Below are 17,673 nucleotides of genomic sequence, written 5' to 3'. Positions count from 1 at the left end.
ATTGGCAGGTGGATTCTTAACCACTGCGCCACCAGGGAAGCCCTGGATGTAGAAAGTTCTTACGTGTCTTTAAACACCTCTGTTGAGTTTTCTTTTCGTTTCTTTTTTTTTTGGGCGGGGGGGGCGTGCCTTGAAACTTGCGGGAACTTAGTTCCCTGATCAGGGATCGAACCCGTACCCCCCGTAGTGGAAGGGTAGAGTCCCAACCCCTGGACCGCCAGGGAATTACCTCGAGTTTTCTGACATCTTTGGTTGGGGTTGTTTCCCCCCTGCTTTGTTTGTTGACTGATTGATTTTCAATTTCTCATTCTTTCTAAATCTTTTTTTTTCTCGTTTGGCCCCACTGTACAGCTTGTGGGATCTTAGTTCCCTGACCAGGGATTGAACCCGGTCCCCGGCAGTGAAAGCGCCAAGTCCTAACCACTGGACCGCCAGGGAATTCCCTCTAAATTTTACCTATTGGATTAGTCAGCAGTTTTATAGATTTAAAATGTTTCCTTCCGTTCCCAGTGAATTACCAAAAGCAAACTGAAATGAATGTCTCTAGTCACCGGTTTACATTTTCACAACTTGGAAGGTTCCTATTAGTTTCGTCTGTTTTCCGTGTTGTTTTCCTCTTCCCCGGCGTGACGGGAGCTCCCGGCCCGCACCGCTTCCGCTGCCTTCAGCACGCTCTGGCCGCTCTCCACGTCTCTGGGCCTTGGGAGCCTGCGGAGTCTTCGCTTGGTGCACTTTTCACCACGTGACAGCATCAGAGAGCTGGTGCCCCGTCGGCTCCGGGGAGCCTCGCTCATCAGGGCCTGATGGGAGAAACACCAGTCGTCAGTGTCGGCCCTGCCGGGGGCCCACGGGGGCACCTGGGGGTGGGCGAAGATGAGGTTTACCGCTCAGCACGCCACGCCTCGGCCCCCTGCATTCGCTCCTGATGTTGCCAAGCCAGACTTGCACCAGCACGGGTGCTGCCAGAAGCGGGTCGTGTGCACAGCAGCAGGCAGGAGAACCATCTCGCTCATGGGCGTAACGGCAGCCCCCGTTTACCGAGTGCTCGCTACACAGACCTAGGGCCCTTTTGTGTTTTAACACTTAGTCCTCACGGCGCCCCCCCACCCCTTCCCCCGGTCCACAGATGAGGAAACTAGGCCCCAGGGGCGGGGCCTTGGCCAGGTCTCCCAGCAGCCCAGGTATTGGCCCCCCAGGCATCTGGATCAGTATCGCTGCTACACAAAGTAAGGAGTCAGGGAAATGTTGCTAAACAAGGCGTAATTGCCTGAGGAAAAAAAATGCAACTGAGCCTGAAAAATGGACCAAAATGCCAGCAAGAAATACAAAGCTGCAAACTGAACAATAAGAACAGGCCTCAGCTGGCCTGTCTTCCGCCAGTTCCCACAGCCGTCTCTGCAGGGTGCTCACCGGCCAGAGCTCCTTCCTGTCCCCTGGCTGGGCTGCCCTGTCTGTCCTGAACAGAAAAGTGCCAGGCCTGGACCTCCCTCCACCTCAGCCCTGACCACACCTTTGGTCCTCGTCCCCTGGCCTGTCTCCTTGAGGGACCAGGGCTCCATCTGTCCCTCTCTCATGTCTGTATCTCCTTCACCACACAGGGCCTTGGCGTGATGTAGAGGCTCCTTCATGCTTGAACAAACGAAAGATAAACTGCACTAACACAGAGCCATGGGGAGATTCCAGAACTGTGCCAACACTCTCAGTGTTGGGAGGGGTTGATTTCTTTAAGTCAGAGGACAAATGTTCTGAGCTAGGTGCTGGGGATAGAATAATGGGTCCCCAACCTTCCCACAGCCTGCAGTCTAGACACACATTAAATGAAGGCACCAAGACCATGGCAACAAGTGCTGGAGGAGATACAAGATCAGGCGGGCCAGGGCCCAGGGGAAGGAAGGATGGCAGTACAGGGCTGTGAGGGAGGTGGCACGGACCCTGGGAAAGGATTCCTATGACCTGGCCTGGGACAGTCAGGAAGGCAAAAGTCCTGCAGCGTTTAATTCTGCAGCGTTTAATTCTGCGAGCCCCGCTGGCAACTGAGAATGGCTTGCTTTGGGGTCACTGTGTGAGAGACCGGCGTCTTTAGATCTCTCAGAGGCCCCCATGGCTAAACACAAAACCTCAGATGCAACTTGGTAGAGAAAGAGCCAGGCCCTCGGGCCACGTTGCCCCCAGGAGAATGCCTGCCCCTCCCACCCAAGTTAGGGACCCTTTGTGGGCCCACGGTGGGGGCTAAAACATGAGGGTGACTCTCTGACCCGGTGGTCACCAAGACCGCTTCCTTTTTGTCTTGCAGGGGATGAGCTGACCAAGATAGGGAATGAGGATGAGCAGGGCTGGTGCAAGGGACGCTTGGACAACGGACAGGTTGGCCTGTACCCAGCGAACTACGTCGAGGCGATCCAGTGACGGGCTGGTGGGCTGGCTGGCGGAGGGGTGGAGGTGGAGGGCCCAGGAGCTCTGTTAGCCATTGGCCCCGGGCTCTGGTGCCTCCAGCCAGCTGTGTGGGCCTCCACTCCTTTTCCTGCAAAAGATGATGGTTCCATTGCTCTTGGCTTCATGGTGTCTCTTGAAGGCAGACAAGCTGGTCATTTTACCTGGGACTCGGCACCCTTTCCACAGTGCAAATGGAGAGATGTGCAAACAGGAAGATGCAATACAACAGAAATCGCCGGGCCCCTCCCCGCCCCCGCTCCCGCTCCCCTACTCGCTGTGTGTTGGCTTATCATGGATCTGTATATTCTTGACCTTGTCTTTCCTCCTCTCCTCCAAGTCCATGGTAATGGTGGGTTACACTGATTCTGGTTCCACTGATTACTTTCTCTGACGAGTCCCATCACCTGCAACTTAGATGAACAAACTTAAATGCCATTTTCTGAGGGAGGACTTTGAGGTTTTTAATTTAAAGGCTGTGTACAGTTACTTTTTTATATACATGTTCTTCCATTCATTTATACTTAAATTATGGCATAGATGGATGTACACCAGTCTTAAGGAAATATCTCTATTTCCATGTCGTACTGTTAATCAACCATGCCACTGCCTGGGGCAAGCTGCGAGAGCCGGTAGCTCATTTGGACAGACAATGTTTGAGACAAGAGATTGCAGTAGAAAGATGGGAACACATGGTTGGATTCCTGTTGTGAATGCTGTCCACATTTGGGGCATCCAAATGTGAGTTTCGCAAATAACCTTATGCAGTACTCTCTAAAGTCACCATATTTAAAAACTATTTTCACTCTGTGCTTAAAACTTCACTCATGCAAATTAACAATTTTATCAGTGATTTGAAAGGTTAAAAAATAAGAAGACTAACTTTTCAAGTGAATGCATCTATAGTTAAGATGCTTTATATTAGACTGTCATGTCTTGGTGTATATCTGTATATATTATTTGATATTCAGAGAATCTAAAGAGCTCGTCTACTGTGTTAATGAGATTTAACAGCTTTTGACAGTGGGTTTAATTTGTAAACTGCTTGAAGACCGTGGCATTTGGGCACAGGCCTGGCTGGTCGGCTGAGACCCTCCGGGCTCGGGCCCTGGGCCTCTCTGAAGTGGAGCCTGTGGTAGGGAAGTCTGTCCTCACTGGCTGGCTGTGGGTCCAACTTCTAACTAGCCTTAGTCCTTTCTGTAGCAGAACACTGTACAAACCTCCCGTGTCTTTCCAGCAGTTGCAGATTTCACTGTCATCTGTATTCCTCGTGAGCAAACAAAAGCTGGATCTCACCCCCCTAGCACAAGGGTCTCTTCTCAGCATCCTTAGTCATCAGGGAGCAGGCGTGCTGGGGCAGGAAGCTACACTGTAGTCACGGGGCAGGGGAGGGAGGGATAACCTTTATTTTGTGTAACTCAGACATTGGAGAAATGGCTGCTGCCATCACAAGCTATGCATTTTATTCAGTGTTTCCAGTGAGCTTGATGTCTTGCTTGGAAAATGGATGTGTGTCTGTCTGTCATGAACACTTACCAGCAGAAATCCTCATTCCTTTGCTACAGATGTACCAAAAATTGTCACGTCTTTTCAGTTTAGGTGTTTCTTTAAACGCATAGTATTTTAGAAAAAAATCAATAAACAGTTGATCTCGTGAGTATGACAGTCTCTGTGCTGTGCGTGTGCCTCACGCTCTCATCAGCTGGTGGACGTGTCTTCATTGGCATTTATGCACCAGCTCTGGAGCCGGGCAAGATCCCAGGTGCAAGACCACTGCCCAGGGGACCGTGTCCCTGTCCCACTGCCCCTGCCAAGCTAGAGGTTGGGGAGTTGAGGCACCGGAGCCCCTTGCAGTTCTCCTCTCCCCCAAACCTGCCGCTGTGTGGCCTAGGCTCCCCCAGTGTGGGCAGCAGGCTGGCACCTCCCTACCCACTCGCCAAGGCCCAAATAGCAGGACCAGACCAGAGGCCACTCATCACCCGAGCTTCCTTGAACGTATTTCCCGAGCACCCGCTGTGCACTGGGCCCTCTCTACTTACATTATCTGCAAAGAGCTCGCCCATCTCCAAACACGCTGTGAGTGAGATGAGTCTCCCCGTCTCCATTTTACAGAGAAAGAAGCAGAGGCTCCAAGAGCCAGACTCACCCAAGGAGTCCCCGCTGGTCTGTGGCACCAAGTAAAATCCCTGAAGAGCCCTCCACCCTCACCCTCGGGGGTGACCTGAGTCGAAAGGAGGCCGGGGCAAAGCGGGAAAGGAGAGATGTGAGGGCTGCCGGTCACTAACGTCGGTCAGGCTGCCAGAGAAGCGCCCCACCTGGGCACCAGGCCCTCACAGGGGAGCAGGAGGAGCAAGGGGGTAGCTGCCACGGCAGGGGTAAACTCTGCCCAGCTCATGAAGGGCCAAGGATGAATCTCTGTCATCTGCCACCTGGTCTGATGGTGATGGGGCCCCTGCTGTCCGCTTCTGAGGAGGAGTTGGAGCCCATCGCCGCTGCCCGCTGCCCAGGGCGGTCACCAGCTTCTGCCTCGCCAGCCCCAGGCTCCTCCGAGAGACAGGCTGGGCCAGGGCAGAACGGGGTGGGGGTCAGAGCAGGCTCCCACTCCCGTCTCTTGAGCTGGGCCTGCTGGCCAGCCAGCCCTGGGCTTCTGGTGAGCTCAGGTTCTGTGATGCCAGCGCACGGGGGAGGCTGGAGTCACCCCACTTTGCAGAAGACACAGAAGGTCTGGAAGCTCAAGTCCAGTGACTTGCCCAAGGCCCTGTGACAGAACCGTGATTCAAACCCACATCTGCAGGATTCTCGAGGGCAAGCCCGTCCTCGCTCCCTCCACTGGCGGATAAAGAACAAGGTGGGTGAGCAGGAGGAGCCCTCAAAAGTCGGGCCGACACCACCGCTGCTCGGCGAGGCCCTTTTCTCAGCTTCGTGTATCCTCAGAGCTCCTGCAAGGAAGCCTGGAGGGCCCACACTGCCCACCTGCCCTCTCCTGTCCTGGCCCTCAGGGTGAGCCTGGAAACCTTAACTCGCTCCTGGGCCTCATCTTCTCAGGCAAGAGTGATACCTGCCTCCCCGGGTGGGGGTCAGGGTTAAGGGGTGAAAGGCCACAGGTGCTCAGGAGATGATAACTTTTGCCATGATTATGCGTGACACCTCATCCTCCTGGTCCCCCGTCAGGACCCTCTGGCATCCTTGGCTGCCCCTCCCACGCCCTCCATGCTGGGCCACTGAGCTCTCTTTGCCTCTCTGTCCTTCCCCACCCCCACAGCCCCTGCCTGGGCCAAGCTGCCCCTTCTCCCCCTGGGTCACTGCTGCATCCACACCACCCTCAGGGGTCCCCAGGGCCCTCAGCAGCCCACCCCACTTCCCTCGGCGGGGGGGGAGTATTTCCTCCTCTCCAAGCCCCCCAGTAATGCCCAGAGGGCAAGTGACCTCTGGCCTAGTGACCTGGGCAGGGATCTGATGCTGCCACAATAGGAGCTAAAACACTGGGTCTTCTGAAGTCCCTGCAGATGGAGGACAGGGCTGGCCTCGGTGTCCCAGGCTTCCCTGCAGGGCCCTTATCCACCTAAACACAGGCAGGCCGGTCCCCTTGCCTGGCCTGGCCTTCTCTGGGTGGCCTGTGGGTCTGGGCTGTGCCAACGCCTCAAGTTCTAGGGGGCAGGCTTGGGGGGCCGCTTGCCATCCATGGGATAGGGGTGTGGGAGGCTGAGGGGCCCCTCCTTGTTCACGGGGAAACTGAGGCCAAGTGAGGGTCAGGAGTGACGCGCCTGTGGCCACAGAGCAAGTGGCTGGAGGAGCTGAGCCAGGTCTGACCCCGAGTAGCCCCTCCTGGCAGGCAGTTGGCTCCCTCCCTCCCTATTTTCTGTTCCTGGGTTGTATTCATTCACCAAGCATTTCTTGAGCACCTACTGTGTGCAAGACTCGGTGGTGCCAGGACAGACATGAGGAAGGGCCCACATTTGCCTTCAGGGGACTTCAGAGATCAGGGAGGGACGGAGTCACTGTGATACTGGCCGCAGTGGCCAGAAAGGAGGGGGCAGGATGGTCTCCTGAGTGTGCGCGGTAGATTCTGGAGGTCAGCCTACAAGTCTCAGGAAATTTGGATAAACAGGGCCTCCCAACCCGGCTCCAAGACCCTAAGGGGCGGAGCACTATGGGGTCCTTGAGCTGCTTCCCCACTTCCAGCGGGAAGCGTCCCCGCCTGCGTGGAGGTCAGGCTGGGCTGTGGGCAGACTGGGGGGACCTCCACCTCTGGGGGCCCTGAAGCCCGAGCAGGTGCCTGAGCCTCTCTGAGCTGGGTGTCCAGAAGCGGGAGAACTTGCCAGGTCGGGGCCCTGCTCTCAAGGTGTCCTGGAAACTACCTCTCGTCTCCCCACCCCCTCTCACAGCCCCAGCTCTCTCCAGGGTGGCAGCTGCCCCCTCTGCGCCCCTGCCCAGACACCGGCAGGAGGTGTGTGCCCCTTTCCGGGCCTTAGTTTTCCCTTAGACGGGCCCGCAGTGACCTCCGGGCTGGATCTCTGTGGTCTCTGGAGGGAGCGAGCAGAAGGGCCGGGCCACAGGGCCTCAATGGACAGACCTGGGGCCCCCTGGTGGAGAGGCCTGGGCCTGGGATAGAAGCAGCTCCGCTGCCCGGGGAAGGACAGACCCAGGTTGAGGTATGAGGCTCATGCCCCACCAGGCAGGGCCACTGCCAAGCACAGGGTCAGAGGAGCCACGCTGATGCCGGCACTCTTGGGGGACAGGCAGCTTCTCAGCCTGCTGTTTCCAACCAGCCTTGGGCTAAACATGTATCAGCTACATGCCAGGCCCTGTGCTGAGCACCTTTCCCTGCAAAGGATCATAGAAATCTCCTCACGATGTATGAGCGCCATTTTATAGATGAGGAAACAAACGAGAGAGCTTGAGTGACTTACATCGGGCCACACAGCAAGTCAGGGTAGAGGTGGGGTTTGAACTCCGATGCCCAACTCCAAACAGCAGATGCTGCTGTCTAAACTGCTGGTTCTCAAACATCTAGAGGGCTTGTTACAGCCCAGCTTGCTGGGCCACATTCCAGAGTTTCTGAGTCACCAGGTTGGGGGTGAGGCCCAGGGCTTGCATATCTAACAAGTCCCCAGCTGACGCTGACCCAGGACCACCCTCTGAGCAAGTCAGAGCTGCCCAAAGTACCAGCGATTCTGTGTCCTCCTTGATTTGTTCATACAACCAGCAGATGCTCCTAACCCAGCTCTGGGGACCCAGAGACCGATCAACCACAGTCTGGGCCGAGGAGGTGGGCACGGTATGGACAAAGAGAGCCCAGGGAGCAAGGGACACAGGCCAATGTGACCTCCCATCCCTAGCAAGGGGCAGGGAGGGTTAGGAGGCAGCCAGGTAGTAGAGGGAGAGGTGCCTCATGAGGGTTGGATGGGCACCTTGTGTCCCTGACCCTTAGTTTCCTCATCTGGAAAATGGGGAAATGGTTCCTATCTTTTCTTTTTCATCATCATTTGGGGTCAAGAGTGTGAAAGTGCTTGTTAAAACACACAAATATGAGGCACCTTGTTGTGAAAGTGGTCTCACCCCCAAACACCATCCTAACTCAAGCCGGTAATAACCAAAGTATGCAGACCCCAGATGGAGACTCCGGATCCTCCCCAGCCAGAGGCTGGGCGTGAATGCTTCCTCCAAGCCGTATATTCATCCATCTCTGAAACTGTACGGAAGAAGGCTGGGTTTTCCGCACCAAAATTTGACGAAATATTTTTTTCTTCTCTGAAAATTAACGAGTCTTACAAAGGTGTGAAAACGAAGCCAGTGGTTAAGAGCATAGACTGTGAGGTCATATTCTCTGCACTCAAACTTGGCTCCAATTGTGGGACCTTACTTAGCTACGTTACCTTGAGCAAAATACTTAATTTCTCCGAGGCTTGGTTTGCTCATCTATAAAATGGCAATAATAGTAAACATTTGTATTTCACTCTGTGCCAGACCCTGTTCTAAACTCTTTAACATTTATTAATATTTAACAAAGCAGCCCTATGAACTAGGTAAATATTATTATTCCTATTTCTATAGGTAAGGAACCTGAGGCACAGAGAGGTTAGGTAACTTGCCCAAAGGTACCGTACAGCCAAGCGAGCTAGGTTCAGACATGGGTAGTGCAGTGCAGTCCCTGCCCACTAGGCTGTGCTGTTGGACAACGAGGTCGCCTGCCTCGGAGGGCGAGGATGTGCCTGCCCCCAGTGGCGCTCATTAACATACCTACCAGAACGGGAGTTACCCCATTTCAGAGACGCCGGACCTGAAAGGCCCTCCTCCGTGCTCTGGAGCACCTCAGTGCCACTACTGGCACGTCTTCTTGCTTAAACAGCAAGCTCCTTGGTGCAGACACTGGGCCTTAATCTTCTCTCTAGCCCCAGTGCTTTGGAGCGAAACTGAAAAGAAAAAATGAAATCAATTTTGGACCACCCAATAAAACTCAGATTGGACTGTTTTAGACCTCTTCAAATCCTCTGTGGAAAAGGCTAGGAAATGAAGGAAGGAAGGAACAGATGAACAAATGAACTGCATAAATAACATCACTCTCTGAGCAAAGGATAACTAACACCGGCCGTCAGCGGGCTAAAGCCCTGCCATGCAGCATGGCAACCGAAGGCCACAGAAACCCGAGTGCCTGGCCAAGAGGTCTGAGAACAAAAAGCCCCGAACTGGATGGCATTTTTTTTTTTTTTTTTTTTTATTTATTTACTTATTTATTAATGGCTGTGCTGGGTCTTCGTTTCTGTGCGAGGGCTTTCTCTAGTTGTGGCAAGTGGGGGCCACTCTTTCTCTCGGTGCACGGGCCTCTCACTATCGCGGCCTCTTGTTGCGGAGCACAGGCTCCAGACGCGCAGGCTCAGTAGTTGTGGCTCACGGGCCTAGTTGCTCCGCGGCATGTGGGATCTTCCCAGACCAGGGCTCGAACCTGTGTCCCCTGCATTGGCAGGCAGATTCTCAACCACTGCGTCACCAGGGAAGCCCCAGCCGCATGGCATTTGATCAACAAGGTGAAACTGACTGCAAGCGAACTGTGTGCAGCTCATTGGCCACTTCCTGGTCGAGATTAGCCAAGCTGCTCCTGCCCCTCTATAACAGTTTTCACATAACCACGTTAATGACCACTCTGTAGCTGTAAAAGGAACAAAGGTTCAGATGAAAACCTGGAAACTAAGCAAAAGTATTCAGAAAAACACTGAAGTCCCAACATCCAGAGGTAATACTGCTGACATTCTGGTGCATTTTTTCTAGTCTTTTTTCTATACATACACATGTGCCCATGTTTCATTGTCCTTATCATTAATGTGTGTGTTTTTTACAAAATTGGGATCATACTCTAAACGTAGTTTGGTACCCTGCTTCATTCTCTTAATATTTGATCATGAGCATTTTCTCCTGTCCCTAAATATGCTTCCACTAAAAATGTTTAATGGCTGCATGGCATTCCATGTGTTAGAAGTCTCATATTGCTGAGCATGTCTTTGTTTCCCATCTTTTTTTATTTCTTAAGGTATAATTTACATACAGTAAAATGCACCCTGTTTAGTGTATAATTTGACAAATGCACATAAGTCATGTAACCACCACCACAAACAAGATATAGAACTGTCCCCTCACTCTCCAGATTTCTGCCTGGTCCTCTGTAATCAACCCCTCCTTGTATTTCCAGCCCCTGGAAACCACTGATCTGTCTTGTTTCCATAGTTTTGCCTTTTCCAGAATGTCATATGAATGGAATCATACAATATGTAGCTTTTTGAAATTGTCTTGTATTTCACTTCACGTAATTCGTCTGCAATCCATCCACGTAGTTTCATGGATCAGTTTGTTACTACTTATTGTGGGTAGTTTACATTGAATGAATTTACCATGGCTTGTCAGTCCAATTGAAGGATATTTGGGTTGTTTCTAGTTTTTGATTACAAATAAATGTGTTATAAACATTCAAGTACAGGTTTTGTGTAAACATAATTTTTCATTTCACTATCCAATTATTTTTTATAATATTGTAATGTTGCAAATGTCACAGTAATGAGGATTCTAAATCTCTTATCCCATTAAGGGCGGTAATGGCATCAGCTTAAATTTCTTTTTTTTTTTAAATAAATTTATTTATTTTAGTTTTGGCTGAGTTGGGTCTTCGTTGCTGTGGGCGGGCTTTCTCTAGTTGTGGCAAGTGGGGGCTACTCTTCGTTGCAGTGCACGGCCTTCTTGTCACAATGGATTCTCTTGTTGTGGAGCATGGGCTCTAGGCGTGCGGGCTTCAGTAGTTGTGGCTCGCGGGCTCTACAGCGCAGGCTCAGTAGTTGTGGTGCACGGGCTTAGTTGCTCCGCGGCATGTGGGATCTTCCCGGACCAGGGCTCGAATCCGTGTCCCCTGCGTTGGCAGGCGGATTCTTAACCACTGTGCCACCAGGGAAGTCCTAAATTTCTATTTTTAAAAAATCAATCAAGGTGAATTCCCTGGCGGTCCAGGAGCTAGGACTCTGCGCTTCCACTGCAGGGGGCACAGGTTCGATCCCTGGTCAGGGAACTAAGATACCACAAGCCACATAGTGCAGCCAAAAAAACGGGGGCAGAGAGGGCATTTGTGAATTTCCAGAAGTGTGAAACCAAGCAGGACTCCGCGGTGCCCTCCTGGGTACAAAAGCCCTTCTGTGTCCCCTGTCTCTTGTTTGTGAAAAACAGCTTTAGTCTCCCAGAACTTCCCTGTGTTCCAAAGACCAGACTCAAGCAGCTACTAATCAAGGAAGTGAGGAAATGCAGAAACAAAGGAAAAGCAGTCAAGAAACTAGTTCATCGATAGAGCAGAGTCCTAGTTCCTCCTCATAACAATTGTCATAACAATCTGATGCATCTTTGAGTTGTTCTGAAGAAACTAAGACCCCACACAGGTGGAGGTTGTTGACTACACGCTGACCCCAAGCACATTGACCCCAGACTGGTTGGAACCAGAAGGTTCCTGAAATATCACCCTGTTAACTCACCACCAAGCAATCAGAAGAAAGCCCACGAGCTGAAACCCTCACCCCAATGTTGCCTTTAAAACCCATTCCCTGAAAACCATTGAGGAGTTTGGGTCTTGGAGCATGAGCTGCCCATTCTCCTTTGCTTGGTGCCTGCAATAAACACTGTGCTTTCCTTCACCACAACCCAGTGTCAGTAAACTGGCTTTGTTGTGCAGCGGGCAAGCAGACCCAAGTTCAGTTTGGTAACAAGTGCACTGCCTGAGCACATATGGATTGGTGGAAATCAGATAAGACTGGGAATTCCCTGGTGGCCCAGTGGGTAGGACTCCACGCTCCCAATGCAGGGGGCCTGGGTTCGATCCCTGGTCGGGGAACTAGATTCCGCATGTATGCCACAACTAAGAAGCCCGCATGCTGCAACTAAAAGATCCCGCATGCCGCAACTAAAGATCCCATGTGCTGCAACTAAGACCCGGCACAGCCAAAATAAATAAATAAATAAATAAATAAATGAAAGCAGATAAGGTTGCTCATGATTCCATGGGCTCATTTTCAAAAGTATCTGACCTGTACAGAAATGGCATGTCTGAGATAGTGTTCACTTTGTAAAGAAAAAAAAATGTTGCCTGCCATACCAGTTCTACAAGGATCAAGCCAACAGCCACTGCAGTCACCCACTGACAGTGTACCTGAGGAGAATTCAGGATGGAGAAAAACAGGAATCATTCTGTCCTTTGGATACTGGCCCTGAGATAGTTAAGATACACAACTAAGGAAAAATTTCAGTAACCCCAGATTCTTGTATCTTCCCATACAGAGAAAAGCACTAAAATCATTAACTTGAGATGTCTGTTTTTGTGATTCCCAGTAATCTTTTGACTTTCAACTACATGTTTTTTTCCAGCTCCCCCCCGCCCAAATTCATATATATCGTGGCTCCTCCCTCACCTCTTTGGAACAGTACATCAAGGCTATCTGAAAGGCTGTCTCCTGGGTTACAATCCTCAGGAAGACACTGAATAAATTCAACTCACAGCTCTTACATTGTGTGTTTTTTTTGTTTTGTTTTGTTTTTTAAAGTCAACAATTTGTTTTCTTTTCAGCACTAACTAAAGTCCACCAGGGCAAGGAGGAGATCTGCGCTTATTCTCACTTTGTGACTCATCATACAACTATGTAAGCATGTCCGGTTTTTCCTAGAGTGGCACTTGGCTTTCAGCAAGCTCCTGTCCGACTGGATGGACTAAATAAACTAAATGTTGTCTCACTTGGCCAGAGCCACAGCAGGATATCCCCATAAGACACAGATGGCAAGGACAGTACCCAGAAGGCAACGTGGGCCTGCCTGTTGGCTGGGCCCTTCTTTCGAAGCTCTTCTGTGTTCTGTTATGCTCAGATCTGAAGCAATGAATTTCTGCCTACCCTCCTTTGAGAGCAAGAGGATTTCCTATCCTCTTCAGGATTTGGTATGACTAGATTTTACTTCTACTCCTGGCAGCAATGGATCTTTGCTTGTAGCCTGAGGGAGAGTGAATTTGCTGCTTTTGCTTTCTAAGAGAGAAGGGAAGCGGGTGGGGTTTTGTGCCCGTCCCCCAAAAGTTGGATGCCTGCCCTACCAAGGGGTTTCTCTCTGGTGTCAGAGATCTCTGTCTCCATCTTTCTCATGAAGAAAGATTTCTGATGGAGGTTTACGGAAAAGAGCTTGTGAATGAATGTAAACTCTTGTTGTTTCTGAGGCTCCTGGCTATTCCAAATTGACATGCTAGCCCATGCTTGGCCTCTAAGAATTCATTAAAATTTTAACTGATTTCCTCTTGCCCACTTGTGTGGCAGCCACCTCTTTCCCCTGTGCTTTGCCAAAGGTGAAAGAGCTCTTTGTTCGAAGTGTCTTTGGAGAGGCTAGGCTCTCTTTGGAATTCAGTTTACTTGGTTGCTTTGCAACCTCAGCTCTCTGATGGGCTCAAGAGAAGTTATGATTTTAAAGGTTATCCAGCCTTTTCTCATTACTATGTTAGGAGTGACATTCTTTGCAGCTTTCTACATTCTAAGCCCATTCCGCGCATCCTTATTGAATGCATACTATGTGCCAGGCTTTGTTCTAGGTGCTGGGGATAGAGAGGTAGATGCAATACATCTGATCTCAAAAAATTTATATTCAGTTGAGGGGAGTATTACACATTATGGCATTAGGTGATAATAAGTTCTATGAAGAACGCTTAAGCAGATGATAGAAAAGAGAAAGATGGGTGTACAAATGGTATTTTTTTTTGGGTGTGTGTGTCTCCCTATGCCCCAACTAGTGTAGATACTGTCTACACTTCATTGCACTTTTTTCCTTCTTCTCAGGGATCTCTGTACTGGAGACTGGAGTAGACAATATCCTGAATCTGATATATAACTTGGTAAGAAGATTTCAACTCCAAATAGTAAATGGGACCATCATTCCCATTCCCATCAGAAAGCACAGGACTCATAAACATGCCAGGTATTCTGTGTAGGGTCAAACCCGTACCTAGGGACACAAGGTACAGGGGTATGTATATACTTTGACTCAATACAAGGCAGAACTTTCAGTCACAGCTGAAACTTACTGTAAAAGTAACTTACTGTTCTGGAAGGTAATACATTTCCCTTCCTTAGAATAGTTCCAACCCTGCAAGCTTCCAACTTCCCTGAGGGCATCTAACCAGACAGGTTGAAAGACCACTGCCAAAGCCTTTCCCAGGGCTTCACTGGGAAGCTGCTCTCCTGCACTGCTCAGCACTGATACTCCATCTCTCACCCCACTGTACAGAGGAGCAAACCCAGCTTTAGAGACGTGATCTGACCAAGGTCACAGAGCTGGGAAGGAGCTGGCTGGACTGAGCTTGGAGACAAGGTGTTGCATTTGACTCCAAAACCTGTTATCCTTCTCCTGACCCGCGGAACCTCAGGTGACACTTACCTAGTGGCTCCACACCCACTAACGCAAAACAGGCACCTTTCTCCAAGCGTTTAAACCCTCCAGTTAGTAATGTCAGCCGAAGGGTAGGAAAGGGCCAGCTTCTTTTCTTGTCTATATTCATCAGATTTGACTGAGCGCCTTTTGCCTCAGGAGAACTGCTTACTCTCTCACTGACGTAACCCAAACTGATCCCTTTCGCCATAGGACGCTTCCCACCAGGGCTCAGGCGACTAGCGAAAATCCGGCGCCTGGACTGAGTCCTCCTCGGGTGTGGGGAGACGGCGGGGAGGCCCTTGCCCCGCAAGTTTCCTCCTCTGCCACTTGGAGTGACAGGTTCTGCCGCTCTCACGGGGAGGAGGTGAGAGGACTTTGGCCGAGGAAGCAGTGCATCAGCCGAAGCGGCGGTGGCTCGACCAGCCGTGCGCGTAGGCACAAAGCCGACCCGAGCCGGGCTTCGCCACGCACTGCCGGGAGCGGAGGCCCGGCGGAGGCCTGGAGGAGGCGCACGAGCCTCCTGCGCAGGAAGCGGGGCGGGGCCTGAGTGGGCGGAGCCAGTGGCACGGTTAAGCGAGGGCCACGGGGGAGAGGGGCGCGTGCGCTCCGGCAGTGGGCGGGGACATCGAGAGGCCGGGTCTCATCGTCACGGGCAGCCCCGCCACTCGGCCATCGTCTACCTCCCGGAGGCGGCAACCGCTCCTGCTCTGCCCTTACCGGTTGGCGGGGCCAGCTGCGCCTCGTTTCTTTGTTGACCATGGGGGACCCCAGCAAGCAGGACATCCTGACCATCTTCAGGCGCCTCCGGTCGGTGCCCACCAACAAGGTAACGGCCGCCGGGCGTGTTCGGGCTTGCTTGGCATCCCTGCCGGACCCTGCGGGCGGCCCCTGCGGCGCCAGTGGCCGCGGCCGCGGGAGGAGGAGCCGGCCCGGCCTGTGACACGTCGCACTGTGCGGCCGCAGCGGCTGGGCCTCGCCTGGGTCCGGACTGTGCGCCGCCCCCCAGCTTCAGCAAGGGAGGGGCGGGGGAGGGGGCGCACCCCAGGGTCCGAGGCAGGGCGGGCACCTGGGAGTCCTGGGGGCGGGAGGGAGGCGAGAGCATCTGAGGGGCCCGGGGGCGGACACTTGCGGGCTCCTAACACCGGGCCGGGGAACGTACGGGGGGCGGAGGCGGCTTTTGGTGGGGGTGGAGTGGACGGGAGTTCTGAGAGAGCCGGGGGCGAGCTCGGGGGCCCGAGAGAGGGCTAGGGGGCGTACCCGCGGCTCCTGCGATGGGGGGCGGAGACCGCAGGCCACCTATGACCCAGCCGGGAAGCATGCGCCGGGCCAGAAACTCCAGCTGGTAGCGCTGGGCGCTCGGGGAAGCTCGGCTCGCCCCCTCCCCGTCTCCGAGCTCACCTCTGAAGCTCCTCAGGGAAGCTGTGTCCTCTGGTGGCAGCCTCAGTTTCCCTGTCTGATAAAGCTGCTAAGTGATCACTGCTAAGTGGCTTCGAGCTCTTGTCTCTTGCTAAGAAAGCCCGCCACAGACCCCTTTCCAACTTCCTTCCCTTTTGTCTCTCTCTTTGGAGATGGGGGTTTTCCTTTTTTTTTTTTTCATCTCCAGAGACTGTCCCTTCCCCCCACCCATGACTCTTACAACTTTTCGCTACTGGCTGGAGATGTTGTGGTGACACATCGGGCTAAAGTGACACCCTCCGCTGAGGATCACAGGTCAGAGTGGAACCTGGACAGTGCAAAGGGCCGTCGTGTCAGCGTGGACTCTGTGTGCCATGACATGATGGCATAGAAAGAAAGTCCCAGAGTTTTACAAAACTTAGATGTCTTTGTTTTAGGTCTAGGTGGAGGGGAGCCCATGTTTTTACAGCCTAAGAGAAGTGAGGGGGGAAACAGTTTATTGGAGGTGTTATCTGATGAACATAGGAAAGTCAGGAGGGGAAAGGTTCCAGGAATTCTCCAGTGCCAATTTCTGTGCTATTTTCTTGATTTTCAAATTTAGGTTAATCTGTTTATAAAGAGGGGTTGATGTAAACTAGACCAGATAAGGATCTGCAGTTAGCAGTGTAGAAACTATACATTGTTTTGTCTGCTTTATCTCAGAAACCCAACATATATTCTCTTTGACTGAATTCATCAAAAGATGCCCCTTTTAAATAAGAAGTCAGTGTCTTTATACCAAGAACACTTTTGAGGGACATGTGTGGGCTTGCTTGTAAATTGTTATCCAGACCCTGGGACTTCCTAACTGTCACTTTGGGCAGGTCACTTGACTACTTTGTGCCTTATTTTCCTCATCTGAAAATGGGGCATGAACTAGATCTAATTCAGAGATCTGAATTATTATTATTATTGTGAGGATTAAATGAGAAAATCCAAGAAAAGCACTTAGAGCAGTACCTGTATATACTGGCCCTCGATACATGTTAGCAATTTTTTGTTGTTATTATTATTTTAATTACGAACAACACACTTGTAGAAAATTTTATATTCTGTAGTAGGATTCATAAAAGCATCGAGCAAAAATATTTTCTGGTAGTGTTCCACAGTATTGTGCTACATTTCTTGATTAAGACTTTTTATTTGATTGTTAATAAGAAACCATTACCTAAGCAAAGATGAAAACTAGTTTTAATGATGTGGAAGAGTTAATAATAAGCATTTTTAAAATGAGGTGGTTAAAAAGAGCTCTAAGACACACAAGACAGGAAAGTACTTAAAAACACCTTGGTTTACTTTTAGAATGTGGTGTCCAATTCTCCCTCTCATGTGTGATGAATCTTTACTCTGGATCAAAGGTTTTAACTCAAAGGGTCAGTTTTCTAGTTTGTGAAATCCTCCCTTGTCTCTGCTGTTCCCTTAGTGTTATATTGATTGTTTGAGTTACTCAGCAAATATCCATTCAGCAAATATTGGTTAAGCACCTGCAGCGTGCGGAGCACTGCAGAGCACTGAGGATGTACTGATGGAAAAAGAGACAGGCTCCTGCCTTCAGGAAGCAGGTGGTCTATCTGGTGCCTGGAGGACAGATAAAGGGCTGCCTGGCGGGGTAAGAGGCAGTGTAGTGAAGGGGTGACGAGTGCGATCCGGGGCAGACTGCCCGGGGTCCAGTCCCTGTGATACCACGTCTTAGCTATGACACTTAACTTCACGTTTCCTTAGTTTTCTCTAACACGGGGATGAAAACTGGCGCTGTATACTCTGCAGGGAACTTGAAATGTGTAAAGTGAACGTGCAGGGCCCTTGTTTGAAAAGTACTAAGAATTTCAAGATGAGACAGCAGAGCATTAACCACCCATGGGCCCTTCTGTGTGCAGTGTCCTGTGT

The 17,673-nt window shown here is 51.3% G+C and overlaps 2 protein-coding genes and 1 long non-coding RNA gene across 13 annotated transcripts in view; 2 read left to right on the top strand and 1 right to left on the bottom strand.

The window, feature by feature from the left end:
- The window catches only part of PACSIN2 (protein kinase C and casein kinase substrate in neurons 2), a 136,690-nt gene extending 132,597 nt beyond the window's left edge, over window positions 1-4,093 (top strand). For all 8 annotated transcript variants that reach the window (XM_036864614.1, XM_036864611.1, XM_036864613.1 and 5 more), the window contains one exon: window positions 2,294-4,093. In XM_036864614.1, coding sequence (XP_036720509.1) covers window positions 2,294-2,406 — 113 coding nt within the window. In that variant the 3' untranslated portion in view covers window positions 2,407-4,093. The remainder of the gene's footprint in view (window positions 1-2,293) is intronic.
- On the bottom strand, window positions 435-14,798 carry LOC118901476. 2 transcript variants are annotated; one of them, XR_005021399.1, is made up of 3 exons: window positions 14,359-14,798; window positions 8,671-8,843; window positions 435-800 (listed from the first exon to the last, which is right to left on the bottom strand). It is a non-coding gene; the product is annotated as an uncharacterized LOC118901476 (long non-coding RNA). The 2 variants fall into 2 exon arrangements; XR_005021398.1 differs by having other exon boundaries at window positions 8,675-8,843.
- A 160-nt stretch (window positions 14,799-14,958) lies between these two features.
- The window catches only part of ARFGAP3 (ADP ribosylation factor GTPase activating protein 3), a 53,372-nt gene continuing 50,657 nt past the window's right edge, over window positions 14,959-17,673 (top strand). For 2 of the 3 annotated variants that reach the window (XM_036864606.1, XM_036864605.1), the window contains exon 1: window positions 14,966-15,178. In XM_036864606.1, coding sequence (XP_036720501.1) covers window positions 15,110-15,178 — 69 coding nt within the window. In that variant the 5' untranslated portion in view covers window positions 14,966-15,109. Of the gene's footprint in view, window positions 15,179-17,673 lie in introns of all 3 variants that reach the window. The other variant, XM_036864604.1, reaches the window with a different exon arrangement.

Source organism: Balaenoptera musculus, chromosome 10 (assembly GCF_009873245.2).
Source record: "Balaenoptera musculus isolate JJ_BM4_2016_0621 chromosome 10, mBalMus1.pri.v3, whole genome shotgun sequence".
Taxonomy (NCBI): domain Eukaryota; kingdom Metazoa; phylum Chordata; class Mammalia; order Artiodactyla; family Balaenopteridae; genus Balaenoptera; species Balaenoptera musculus.
The sequence above is the reverse complement of the archived record's forward strand: the minus strand, read 5'-3'. Positions and strand labels throughout refer to the sequence as shown.